At 42.9% G+C, this 14,500-nt stretch overlaps 1 protein-coding gene across 2 annotated transcripts in view; it reads left to right on the forward strand.

Annotated features, from left to right (window-relative positions):
- Positions 1-14,500, forward strand: part of st6galnac3 (ST6 (alpha-N-acetyl-neuraminyl-2,3-beta-galactosyl-1,3)-N-acetylgalactosaminide alpha-2,6-sialyltransferase 3) — a 307,564-nt gene that overhangs the window by 43,998 nt on the left and 249,066 nt on the right. For both annotated transcript variants that reach the window (XM_048538730.2, XM_059648118.1), the window contains exon 2: positions 742-948. In XM_048538730.2, coding sequence (XP_048394687.1) covers positions 742-948 — 207 coding nt within the window. The remainder of the gene's footprint in view (positions 1-741; positions 949-14,500) is intronic.

Here is a 14,500-nt window from a genome sequence, read left to right on the forward strand (position 1 = left end):
TAAGAGGAAGCATCCTTTCCACATCCACCCGGTCAAGTCTCCTCAGGATCTTCTATGTTTCAATTAAGTCATCTCTGACTCTTCTAAGCCCCAGAGGATATGGGCTCAGCCTGTTTAGTCTTTCCTTAGACCAGACACCACTCATTCCAAGTATTATTCCAGTAAACCTTCACTGAAATTCTTTCAATGTTTTGACATCCTTGGAGTCAGAGGAGATACACATCACAGATTAAGGCCTTTTTGTTCATCACATCCATACCAGTCAAAAACAGTCATCTAACTATTCTAATAACAAAGTGTGGAGCTGGATGAACACAGCAGGCCAAGCAGCATTTTAGAGCACATCTTGTATTCCTAAGGTGCTGTTTGGCCTGCTGTGTTCATCCAGCTCCACACTTTGTTATCTCGGATTCTCCAGTATCTGCAATCCCCATTATCTCTGATACAATCTAATTATTCTAATTCCATTTTCAAGTCCATGGCCCCTAGCCTTATAGCTTTGGTAAGTACAGCGACCAGAACTCCAAATCATTGCCCTGCATAACTGAAGAGGAAGGTAAAAGGAGTTAAGAAATAGACCAGCCAAGTGCAAAATGAATGACAGAATAGTCTCAAGTGATTGGATAGCTTCATCCAGCAACCTATAGACACAGCTTCTTTTAAGTCATTTCATCCTTTTTCAGCTGCCTGTCCAGACTAACAAGTATTTTCCTGTTTCTCTCTCCCACCCACCCCTGACAGAGGAAGTTGATTCTTGTGGTGAGTTTGATTCTCGTGGTCTCGCTGTTTGTGGCGGTTTTCCATTACACACAAGACAACCCTTCACTTCTCCTCCAGCCGTACCTAGGCCAAGGTGGAATTTTCAACAGAACGAGAGTTTTCACCCATCCCAGCGAGAATCAGCAGCTCCATGACCTGCCTGGATACATCAGTGTGACAACACTACAGGTAAACAGTTACACACTGTGTGTCAGGGTGATGAAACAAATTCTGTCCCATCACTCTTCCTTGTAGAACTCGAGACAAATTCTTGCATTTACCCAAGTAACAATTACATATACATCGTCTACTATACTGTATAGAATTATTTAGCCAATATAGAACCTCCTTAGGCAAGGGATTGGGCGCTATACCGTAAGTGCAGTCCTCCCCAATATTCTATACAGTTCAAGCAAGATGTCTTTGTTCCTCAACTCGAATCCCCTCCTGATGAATGTGAACATATCACTAGCCTCTTAACTTATTTGTTGCACTTGCACACTATCTTGCAATGACTTATGAGCAAACACACAAAGACCCCTTTGCATTAAAACAACTCTTCACCTTCATTCTTTCCCCCGCAAAGTGAATAACCTCATCCCTATCTCCATTACATTCAATCTGAAAAGCACTTACCCACTCTTGGTCTGTCTAAATCCCCTTGAAGTCCTTTAGCATCCTCTTCACAACTCACAATTCCAACTTCTCAAGGCAACTAAGGATAGTCAATGACTGCTGCCCAGCCAGTAATGCCCATGTCCCACAAATGAATTAAAAAAAGAAAGTTTTCTATCAATGGTGTACTTGGAAATATTGCAATTGTCCCCCACATTCAAATCATTGATTAGATTGTGAGCAGCTAGGGCCCAAGACCTGATCCAGTAGTTCCCAACTGGTCACAGTCTTTGATCCTGAGAATAACCCATTTATTCCTGCTCTCTGCTTCCAGTCTGTTAACCTGCCTTCAATCCATTCCTGTGTATTACCCCCCAATCCTAAATACTTTAATTTTGATTACTAACTACTAGTGTGGGATAGATGTTCCATAGAAAGCATCCTTTGCAGATGCATTACAGCTTGGTATGGCAACTGCCCCACCCAGGACCACAAGAAATTATGAAGAGCTCTGAATCCAGCCCAGTCTGCCATGAAAACCAACCTTTCTTCTGTTAACTCCATTTACACTTCCCACTGCCTCGGGAAAACAGCCAAGATAATCAAAGGCCCCTCCCACCCCAGTTATACTCTCTTCCACCCTCTTCCATTGGGCAGATGATACAAAAATTTGAAAACATGTAACAACAGATTCAAGAACAGCTTCTTCCCTGCTATTATCAGACTTGTGAATATACTTCTCATATATTGAAGTTGATCTTCGTCTGTAACTGTAACATTATATTGTGTATCCTGTTCTATTACCCTGATGTAGCTATGTGAGGTATGATTTATTTGGTTAGCACACAAAACAATACTTGCATTGTATCTCAGTAAATGTGAAAATAATAAATCAAATCAAATCAAAATCTTCCACTGGCGTCCCCTGACCAGCTCTGCCAATAATATTCTCAAAAAACTCCATCAGATTTGATTTCCCCTTCATAAATCTGTGTTAATTGTGTCCAATCAGACAATTATTTTCTAAATATACAGTGATTATGTCCTTGTTATAGATTCTCGTGTATTTCCAATGACTGACATCAGGTTAACAGGTTTAGAGTTCCTTATTTCCCATCTTTCTGCAAAAGAAGACTTACATTTGCAACATTCCAATATGCAGGCACCATTGCAGAATTAACAGAATTTTGAATGATAAGCAAAACATCCATAATCTCAGTAGCTATCCCTTTCTTGAGGCTGAACATCTTCAAGTCCCAGGGATTTGTCAATTTTCAATTCATTAATTTCTCCAATGTTATATTTTATTACAGGTGATTTCTTTCATTAAGTGTCTCACTGCGCCAATAGCTCAGAATTATTTCAGAGAAATATCTTGAAAATAGACAGAAAGGCTTTATTTAATTTCTCTGCCATTTCTATTTTCGATTTTTCTGCTATTGCTTATAAAGTATAAACATTTGTCCTTGCAAATTATTTCCATTTTTCATACCTTCAGAAGCTTTTACAATCGATTTATATTGTTCTTGTTAATTTTCATTCTTATTCTGTTTTCCTTTTGTTTATCAATTTCTTGCTCTTACTCTTGGCCTGTGTAAAATGCACAAGGTTTCCTTTGTCTAGTGTAAAGGTTCAGGCATGTTAGAGCTGGGAAGGCCATGTGCTAGATTTTGTATACACCCCCACCTTCAAACATCCCTGGGAGCGGAGGAAGAGTCTAATATACAACTCCAAACATCAGTCTCGCTCTGAAAGAGAGATTTCCTGATATCAATTAAAAATGTCGCTAACCATACTGTTCATAGATGTAATGTCACACCTCTGGAACAGGTTCGACTCACCCAGGTCTCTCAGGGGCATTACCACTGCACCGTAAGAACCCTCTTGCTGGAAATCTTTTTTTTGTCCTTGTTTGCGTTACAAAGTGCAACCAACTGACTGACAGACAGAGCCACTCTGCAATGAGGGTTTGGTACCAGCCTTCTCTTTTTTATATTTTGAAGCTGTGTTGATCTTGCACTCACTCAATTTAATCTGAAGTGATTTCCTTGGTTCATCTTATTGACTCCTTGACCATCTTCAAGCCACTATAAGGCCCCACTTTAGACATTCCCATCCATGAAAGTAAAGATCTGCATTTCAGTGGCATCTTTCACAACCTCAGGATATACCAAAGCTCTTTAAAGTGAAGCAGTGTTGAAAATGTAGTCACTTGTAAAATAGGAGATGCAGCAGCGATTATAACACAGCAAGCTCCCACAAATAACCACGATATAATGGCTAGATTATGTGCAATCGGGTGTTGAGTAGGGGATAAATGCCAGAGAAGACTCTCCTGTCTTCCATTGAAATAATGTGTAGGGATGTTTATATTTATTTGGAGGCCTCTGGGCCCCTGTGTTTACACTACCAGTTCAAATGTGGTACCTCTAACAGTGTAGCTACCAGATCAATGTCACCTGAGATTATTATACCCGAGTTTCTGGAATAGGAATCATAGAACACCTCCAATGTGGAAGCAGGCCATTTCGCCTATCAAGGCTACACCGACCCTCCAATGAGCATCCCACCTAGACCCACATCCCTACCCTATAACCTTGCATTTCCTATGGATAATCCACCTAGCCTGCACATTCCTGGTCTGTAGGAGGAAACTCACATAAACACAGGGAGAAGGTGCAAACTCCATACTTGCAGTGTCCTGTGGATGGATTTGAACCTGGGTCCCTGGCACTGTAAGGCAACAGTGTTAACCACTGAGCCACGGTGCCACCCACTGGCACATGCTCACAACAATTTGGCTCCCAGTTTTAAGGGCTTAAACCTGTGCATTGGCTAAGAAATGAAGCAATATCTTAGCTGAAAGATTAATTGTCCCCAGCCACTGCAACAGCTTCCCTTGCCCCAACTCAACAATGGCCTTTAATGAATGGGCAGTTTATAATGAACAGAACAGCAATTTATGAAAAAGCAGAACTTCTCATCCCATTCTTTGATGAGTCATTTTCTTTAATAATCTTCCATTTACTAGGCATAAATCCTACAGAGCTCCACAATATCTATTGGATTGCAAAAGACGTCTATGTCGTTCTCTATTCAGATTGACTGTGGTATTTTAAAGAAAATGACGAAATCAATTCCATTCGCTGAACATCTCATGTGGGATCAAGCCTTTTTTTAATGTAACAGTGCAGCCTTTATCAGGTTGCTCTTAGCTAGCCCAGTTCAATAATTAGACAGTTTCACCAAATTATAGCCTTTACAGGCATATGTCCTTTCTGAACGTGCTCACTGCACTGATGAAACAATAAAGCTCTCCATCAAAGTGAATCATAAGTAACAGGAGCTGGCAGAGTAAATCAAGCCAATTGGGCTTTGCGCGTTAGAATTTGAAACCAGTCGATAATACAAGAAGCTAAATCTGATCTAATCAATGTTATAACTACAGAGAAAGAAATAAAGAAAAGACTTGCATTTCTGCAACCCCTTCCTACTCGCAGGATACCCCATTGTAGCCAGTGAAATATTTGCAAAATGTAATCATGGTCGCGATGCAGGAAAGGTTTTACAAATTTGTACGCAGTAAGATCTCATAAAATCGCAACGATTAGATAATCATTGGTGATGTTGATTGAGGGATAAATATGAGCCAGGAGGTCAGCATTGCAATGGGATCCCTTTAGGTATTATCTTAGAGGGCAATCAGGCCTGGGGTTCAAAAGCTCATCTGAAAGGCAGCATCTCCAAAAGTGTCAGAGCCCTGCAGTACTGCTCTGCCATGCCAGCTTGGAGCACCAATTACTGAGACATTTACATGGGAGTACCTCTCTTGCCAGCAGTTGTGGCACTATGACCAGCTATGTGAATTTGGCTTTATAATGAGTCAAGGCCAATTGGCATTTATTTAGTAACAGCCCAAAGCTTGAACAGAACCACTACAAGGCTGGTTCCTTAAGGGTACTTGGGTGCATTGGCTATAACTAGGGATTGCTAAAATACTTTCTAATCCAACTGTTCAGAGATGTTATTTCACACCTCTGGAGCAGGTGGAATTTGAACTTTGACCTTCTGGATCAGATGTGCGGACACTATTATTGCACCGCTAGGGACTGCTATGAAGTCATCCTGAATTTGTATCCTGCTGCAGCACATTCTGGGATAATTAAATTAACTAACTTAATTAAATAGTGGTCTGACCCCAGGAACATGACAATGAAGATGTTCAAAATATACATTCCTTCAGGGGATGAGGGCATTGCTGGTTAGGACAACATTTATTGCCCATTCCTAAATGCTCAGGGTTAGCTGCATTGCTGTGGGTCTGGAGTCACATGTAAGCCAGACCAGGTAAGGATGACAATTTCCTTCCCACATTAGTGAACCAGGTGGGATTTTATCAACAACCAATTCGTGGCCATCATTAGACTCTTAACTCCAGATTTCTTCTTTGGCTTATTGAATTGAAGCCACTTTAGTGGGACTTGAATCAGGGTTTCTAAAATTAACGGTTCAGTGATAATACCACTCGTCCATCACCTCCAACTGGTTCCCTAATGGTCTACAGGAAAGGGAACATGCTATTACTGGCAGATATAATGCAGCGTGGAGCTGGAGGAACACAGCAGGCCAGACAGCATTAGAGGAGCAGGAAAGTTGATGTTTCAGCAGTTCTTACTATCTCTAAGTGAGTTATAACCCTACTGTGAAGCCACTTCCAATGATGCCCATCTTGAAGAAGTTGTCCTCCTCCCTCTGGAAAGACCTCAGTGGATGTCTCTTTCACTGCAACCCTCTGGTAATCTCTTCAGCATTTTCTTAAGAAGGATCCCGACCCAAAACGTCAACTTTCCTGCTCCTCTGATGCTGCTTGGCCTGCTGTGTTCCTCCAGCTCCACACTGTGTTGTCTCTGACTCCAGCATCGGCAGTTCTTATTATCTCTGATGCTTTCCCAGACAGTCAATTGACCGTGCTACCCTCACCTGGTCTTGTCTTCAGGAAATTTAGTCAGTCCCACACAATGTAAATCATTCTCCAAAAACCTCAGAACTAACCTAACAAGCCTCTCCAGTGTAAGATTTGCTCAGGACAAACAGTTAACTCGGCATTCTAGCAGACTGAGATCTGATGCATTAGAAGCTGAAATATTGTGAAAATATTTCACAGCTATTGTTTCCTTTCCATATTTGTATCATCTCTTTAGCAATGAATGAATCAAAATGGCCCATTATCCTGATAAAATTATCTATTGTTTAGAAGATTATACTTTGTTATGATCCTAGGTGATGACATTACTGGTTAAGTCAGGTTTCAGGGATAATTAAATTAACTAACTTAATTAAATAGTGGTCTGACCCCAGGAACATGACGATGAAGATGTTTAAAATATACATTCCTTCAGGGGATGAGGGCATTGGGTTTGATAGACCGTAAGTTTTACTTTTACAATTTTTAGTGCAGTGTTGGGGTCAATAACTGAATTTATAAAATTTAATGTACTTTTAAGAAAAGTGCCTGGCTTTTATTGTAATAGACTTATGTAACAATATAGAAAGATATTATATGAACATCAAGAGGAGAACTTCAAATTTATTTTTCCCAGCAATATCCATTATAGACACTCAACCCCAGTGAAGTGTCACTTCCATCTTCACAATTTGATTACATACTCAATTGATGAAGTTGCAAACATCTCCTTTTGGTGACTTCCTACATCTTCACCAGATGTGATTCTTTCCAATGCTGTCAGGAGCACACACAGTATAACTCTGACTTTACTCACTGAACTTTATAAAGGCTCGAGGCTTCTTTCAGACCTGTCTATTTGAACTGCTAAAACTGTTGAAGACATTTTTCCAGCTCTGATGGGCTGGAAACTGCCAAAGCTAGAACAGTTCCTTTCTGCTGGCATGGATCTTTTCTTCTAAATAGAGACTGTTTCTGGCCCCTGGCCCACTTCTCTGTGGGGCACAAGGAACCTCAATTTAGGAAACACTTCAGCAATTATTTTGCTAGATAGTGCATCTAGTCACCTAACTTACATCATGTATTTTCTTTGATGTACTAAGACCAACACTCCATTTACTCTTAAACAATAAAAAGACAATTTATAATAAACTTTCATCACAATATCTTTATAAGAATGGAACTTGTAGAAGGCCCAAGAATGATTCTACCAAATGTAACCAAAGGTAGTGGTTGGCATGAAAAAAGGTCCCTTGGTTTTCTTAGAAAAGCAGGTGAAACTCCAGCTATCATTTTAGAAGAGTCTGCTATTGCTCTTTATCCTTTGCATGTTTCTCATTATTATAATTATAGGGAGGAGGATGTAGTGGTGGTAAAGGCCACTTGACTAGTAATTCAGGTGAATGCTTTAGGCTAATAAAATGTGAGGCTGGATGAACACAGCAGGCCAAGCAGCATCTCAGGAGCACAAAAGCTGATGTTTCGGGCCTAGACCCTTCATCAGAGAGGGGGATGGGGGGAGGGAACTGGAATAAATAGGGAGAGAGGGGGAGGCGGACCGAAGATGGAGAGCAAAGAAGATAGGTGGAGAGGGTGTAGGTGGGGAGGTAGGGAGGGGATAGGTCAGTCCAGGGAAGACGGACAGGTCAAGGAGGTGGGATGAGGTTAGTAGGTAGCTGGGGATGCGGCTGGGGGTGGGAGGAAGGGATGGGTGAGAGGAAGAACCGGTTAGGGAGGCAGAGACAGGTTGGACTGCTTTTGGGATGCAGTGGGTGGGGGGGAAGAGCTGGGCTGGTTGTGTGGTGCAGTGGGGGGAGGGGATGAACTGGGCTGGTTTAGGGATGCAGTGGGGGAAGGGGAGATTTTGAAACTGGTGAAGTCCACATTGATACCATATGGCTGCAGGGTTCCCAGGCGGAATATGAGTTGCTGTTCCTGCAACCTTCGGGTGGCATCATTGTGGCAGTGCAGGAGGCCCATGATGGACATGTCATCAAGAGAATGGGAGGGGGAGTGGAAATGGTTTGCAACTGGGAGGTGCAGTTGTTTGTTGCGAACTGAGCGGAGGTGTTCTGCAAAGCGGTCCCCAAGCAGTCAAACGTCAGCTTTTGTGCTCCTGAGATGCTGCTTGGCCTGCTGTGTTCATCCAGCCTCACATTTTATTATCTTGGAATCTCCAGCATCTGCAGTTCCCATTATCTCGAATGCTTTAGGCTCATGGGTTCACATTGCACAAGACAGCTGATAGAATTTAAATCCAATTAATAAATCTGGAATTTAACATTAGTCTCAGTGATGGAGACTTGTAAAAGACCAACAGCATGGGGCTTGCCATTGACCAGAAACTGGACTGGGCTGTGTCAGATCAGAGGCTGGGAATTCTAGGGTTCGCCTTTTTCACCCCTAATAGCCTGCCCACCATCTATGATACCTAAGTTGGAGAATGAAGGAATATTGTCTACTTTCCTAGAAAGGTGCAGCTTCCGCCCCTGCCACAACCGCCCAAAGAGGATCCCCCTCGTTCTCACACACCACCCCACCAACCTCCGGATAAACGCATCATCCTCCGACACTTCCGCCATCTACAATCCGACCCCACCACCCAAGACATTTTTCCATCCCCACCCCTGTCTGCTTTCCGGAGAGACCACTCTCTCCGTGACTCCCTTGTTTGCTCCACACTGCCCTCCAACCCCACCACACCCAGCACCTTCCCCTGCAACTGCAGGAAATGCTACACTTGCCCCCAAACCTCCTCCCTCACCCCTATCCCAGGCCCCAAGATGACTTTCCATATTAAGCAGAGGTTCACCTGCACATCTGCCAATGTGGTATACTGCATCCACTGTACCCGGTGTGGCTTCCTCTACATTGGGGAAACCAAGCGGAGGCTTGGGGACCGCTTTGCAGAACACCTCCGCTCGGTTCGCAATAAAAACTGCACCTCCCAGTCGCAAACCATTTCCACTCCCACTCCCATTCTTTAGACGACATGTCCATCATGGGCCTCCTGCAGTGCCACAAAGATGCCACCCGAAGGTTGCAGGAACAGCAACTCATATTCCGCTTGGGAACCCTGCAGCCCAATGGTATCAATGTGGACTTCACAAGCTTCAAAATCTCCCCTTCCCCCACTGCATGCCAAAACCAGCCCAGTTCGTCCCCTCCCCCACTGCACCACACAACCAGCGCAGCTCTTCCCCTCCACCCACTGCATCCCAAAACCAGTCCAACCTGTCTCTGCCTCCCTAACCTGTTCTTCCTCTCACCCATCCCTTCCTCCCACCCCAAGCCGCACCTCCATCTCCTACCTACTAACCTCATCCCACCTCCTTGACCTGTCCGTCTTCCCTGGACTGTCCTATCCCCTCCCTACCTCCCCACCTATACTCTCCTCCCCACCTATCTTCTTTTCTCTCCATCTTCGGTCCACCTCCCCCTCTCTCCCTATTTATTCCAGAACCCTCACCCCATCCCCCTCTCTGATGAAGGGTCTAGGCCCGAAACGTCAGCTTTTGTGCTCCTGGGATGCTGCTTGGCCTGCTGTGTTCATCCAGCCTCACATTTTGTTATCTTGAGATGACTCCTGCTGAGTCATAGAATCTCTGCAATGGGGGATAAGACCATTTGGCCCATCAAGTCTGCACCAACCCTCCAACAGTATCCCACCCAGATGCAGCCCCAGCTCTCCTTCTCCCTGGCTAATCTACCTAGCCAGCATATCCATGGATAAAATGGGGCAATTTCCTGTGGCTATTCCACCTAGCTGCCACATCTCTGGACAGTGTGCACAATGTAGCATGGCCAATCCACCTACCTTCTTACCTTTGGACTGTGGGAGGAAACCAGAGCACCTGGAGGAAACCCATGCGGACCATGGAGAGAACGTGCAAACTCTGCAAAGCCAGTTACCTAAGACTGGGATGGAGCCCAGGTCCCATGGTGCTGTGAGGCAGCAGTGCTAGCCACTGAACCAGTATCATGGACAAAGAGACTGCTTTATTGGCACCTCATCCAATATCATCAACATTCCTACCCACACCTCAGTGCACAGTGGCCACAGTATGTATCATCTACAAGATGCCCTGCAGTTACTCACTAAATAACAGCACCTGTTATGCCTGCAACCTCTACTATCCAAAAGGGCAAGGCCCACAGACTCATGGGATCATCACCACCTCTAACTCTCTCACCAACCTGACTTGGAAATTTCTTGCCTGTTGCTGGAATGTAATCCTGGAATTCCATTCCCATCAAGCAATGAGGTTGTCCCTACACATTTTCCACTTTTGGATACAAAGCTACAAGACAGGTGTGACATTTAATACTGAGCAATAAATGCTGACCTAGCTAGTGCCTCTCATGTACTGTGAGAAATAATTGAAACAAATACATCTGCTTCCCTCAGATCCTTTCAGGAAGGAAATCTGCCTTCCTTACCTGCTCTGGTCTACATATGAATCCAGACCCAGAGCAATGCGTTTAACTCCTAATTGCACTCTGAACTAAGCTGCTTGATAGACCATTTCAATGGGCAACTGGGTATTGCCAACACATACCGAGACACCCACATCCCATGAGATAATTTATAAAAGAATTTGCGGGGCATGTTCCAAAGTGGTTGAAGTCAGGAAGTGTGTACTGAGGCTAGGTAGGGTCCTGAGGTCCAAAGGGCTGTTGAAACTAAGACCAGTCAAGGGCAGATCATTTGACACATGTATGAAAGTGGGCCAGTGTTTCAGTTACCATTCAGGTAGATGAAAAAAAATTGATTAAGCTTCCTTTATCTGAACCTGAACCCTGTGACTTATGAGTTATATCAGTCCTCTTGTGTTTCTATCATAACAATTTAAAGATAACGTGTTCAGTTAATGATTTGTGGATTGATATATAGCTGAGCTTGATCCTGTAAAGCAAACTGACCCAGGTCTGAGGCAATTATCAAATATATTGACAGGTATTAAGCAAGAAAGATGTGTCTCTCGAAGCTGAGTTATACAGTCTCTGAAAGGATCATTATACCCTTTGTACTGGCTCCTGTGCGATAGTAAATACTGGCTTGTTCCTCCCAAGAAAAGGCTCAGCACAAATTGATTACCTGACATGTTTAATATAATGGATGTAAGCCAGTCTCTGCTGATGGGACCTGAACTTAAATGTTACATTCTTGGCCTGTGTACAGATGGATGCGTCTTTCTGTTAATGTTCATTGACTGAGCCGAAAATGATGAGCTTCTATTCTCACCTCAGCCAAATAGTGCTAGTGAAATATTAATCACTGCCTGTGCATATTAATATTTATAATCACAGATTGCATCCTTATTGTCATTACTGGAGGAAAATAGTCTATCCTTTTGCATAACCTTGTCCCAGAAAACTATCATGTTATTTCTAAATAGTGTCCCCGACTGCCAGAGAAAGCAAATTACTTCAACAAAAATCTGAGTTAGTGTTGAAACTGTACAAAAAAGAAAAGCTTGTACTTAAGTAACACCTGGTTCAACCTCAGGATATCCCAAAACACTGAATAGCCAATGAAGTGCTATTGATGTGTAGCTACCATTGTAATTTAGAAATACAGGAACCAATTTATGTATAAACAGCTTGGAGAAACAGAATGCGGTAAATGATCATCATCAGTACTAACAGCATAAAAATATACCATCTTTGAAAAGGGTCTTACATAAATGATATCATCCCTAAGAACAGGAGCGCTAGTTCAGCACAGCTCCCTTCTTCCATTCCACCACAATGACCATCATCATCATTGTTAAGTTCCCATTAATTCAAACAACCTAAGGGAACTCTAGAGCAAGCTAGAGATAATGGAAACTGCAGATGCTGGGGAATCCAAGATTACAAAGTGTGAAGCTGGATGAACACAGCAGGCCAAGCAGCATCTCAGGAGCACAAAAGCTTTGGCCTGCTGTGTTCAACCAGCTTCACACTTTGTTATCTAGAGCAAGCTAGATTGTTCTGGAAGAATGGATGAGAGAAGAGGACCTGGGCTTTTGGTAGGTCAGGTATCAAGGAAGACAGAGCGAATTGGAGCCGATTGCATGCTGATCCGACATAATCTTTTGGTGGAATGGACATGAGAGGGTGAATGACCTACTTCTGTTCCATGTTTCATGTAGTTGTGACCAGATAATTTCAGCCTTGAATTTCCAGGATTTGGGTCAGATAGAGGGTTAGTGTTGATTGTGTGTGTGATACAGCCTTACAGAGCCAGCCCAGTTTGAAGCCAAGTCACCTGAGGTTCTTTGACAACGGCAGATTGACAACAGAAGCAGCGCAGTTCTGACCAGTTGGCAGAAGGCTGATCTGGCCTCTATAACAGTTAAACTTCCATTTCACTGAGACTCGTACAACTTAAACTTCTGTTTATTCCAGCACCTTAACATCTATAGGCTTTTAGAGGGAGAGAATTCAGATTTCAATTTCTGGACTCTTGTGTTTTCATTTTTTTTGCAGTTGAATCATTCATAAGCTTAACAATATTGTGCCTGACAATACCATGAAGTGTAGTGAGGTGGAACGATTTTAATCTTCAGTCAGGTATGCAAAGATGGCTGCATTGGTTCAATATGAAGACGCAAGATTACAATTCCGTTCTAAGTGCAACCGTTTGCACCCGCCACGCATTGGCCGGTTACCACTGGCAGTGAAATCAGCATCAGTCCTGATTCAGTGACTAAATGAAGATTGAAGATAATGGGCTGGAGCAGGGCATCTTGTGGCTTATGCCACGTGTTGGAATTTTTTCTCCCTTCGGAAACCATTTCCTAGTGTCAGAGGAACCTTTCCCCATCAGCTGATGATGCAAGAATGATGAGACATGGAATAAAATTTGCATTTGAGAGATATGGGAGAGAATATTGTGTTACCAGCTGTGTGATTTATATTTTTTTAATATCATTTTTGTAAGTTAAGTTTTGTGTTTGAATTGGTAACAAGTACGTTTTCTGTGTTTCTGAAGTTAATAATTAACTTGTAATTATTTCTGTAGCCATGGTGATTTCTTTGAAAACAGTTTTTGACATCTGGCTTCAGAGTGAATGAGGTTCTGTGCACCACTGAGGGATTTCTGCTTATTGTAGATTGTGAGGTGCTTAGCCAGGATGAAGCTAAGCGAGACAAAGGCTGACTGCTTGAACTGGCGATTTCATTCAACTGGTATATCTTTTCAAAGTTCAGTTGTAGAGTAAGATAACCTTTAAGTCAGATAAAATAGCCTAGTTAAAAGAGCCAGCTCGCTTACAGTGGCAGTTAGCATTCAAGTACCTTTTGTTGAAATGAAGTGTTGATTACTGTAGCTAAAAAGTGGCACTGAACAGATTCATAAAAGAAAGGGATTTTTTTGGCACTACTTAGTCAGTAAAATGGTGATTTTCTTTTATAAGATCTACAATTACAGCAAAGTTATAAGGATCAAGGAGCCTGGAGTAATTAGTTTATATATTAAATCAATAAGAAGTGATGGCAGGATGGGTGATGCGTTGCTACTGTAGCACGTGGAAGTTGCTAGGCATGAAGGTCCCGGAGTGAACACACCTGTCATTTAATGTTTGCAGCTCAAGTTTAGTCATTTCCGAGTTAAGGAGCTGGAGGCTGAATTACAGACACTGCTGCACATGAGTTGGGGTGGGGGGAAGTGACCTGGACACTTTGCTCCATAAGGCTACTTCAGGCTAAGTAATTAGGAATTGGTCTATGATCATGGACAGTAGGGTGCAAATAAAAGTGAGGTAGGTATAAATTGGCCCAGGGGTTAACACTGAGGAGCCTTAGACCCTACAATTGTCCAACAAATATGAGTTTCTTGCAAGCTGTACGGACTGGAGTGGGGACTGAGGGAGATGAGCAAACTGAGCTTAGTGCAGAAAACCATTATGTGGGGGAAGGGAACAAGAATGTAATGATGGTAGGGGAGGGTACTATCAAGGGGAATAGATACTGTCTCTGGAGCTATGAACAGAAGTCTGGAAAGCTGTGTAGCCCGTCTGGTGCCAGGGTTAAACATATCTCCTCAGATAGAGAAAAAATGTCATGGAGAGAGCAACAGAGAGACGGATGGGGTCCTGTTGTCATCTGCCATGTTCATAACAATCACTTTGATAAGTCTGAAAAGGAGGTTCTTCTGAAAGACATTAAACAATTAGG

The sequence above is a fragment of the Stegostoma tigrinum genome, chromosome 8 (genome assembly GCF_030684315.1).
Source record: "Stegostoma tigrinum isolate sSteTig4 chromosome 8, sSteTig4.hap1, whole genome shotgun sequence".
In the NCBI taxonomy this organism is placed as follows: Eukaryota; Metazoa; Chordata; class Chondrichthyes; order Orectolobiformes; family Stegostomatidae; genus Stegostoma; species Stegostoma tigrinum.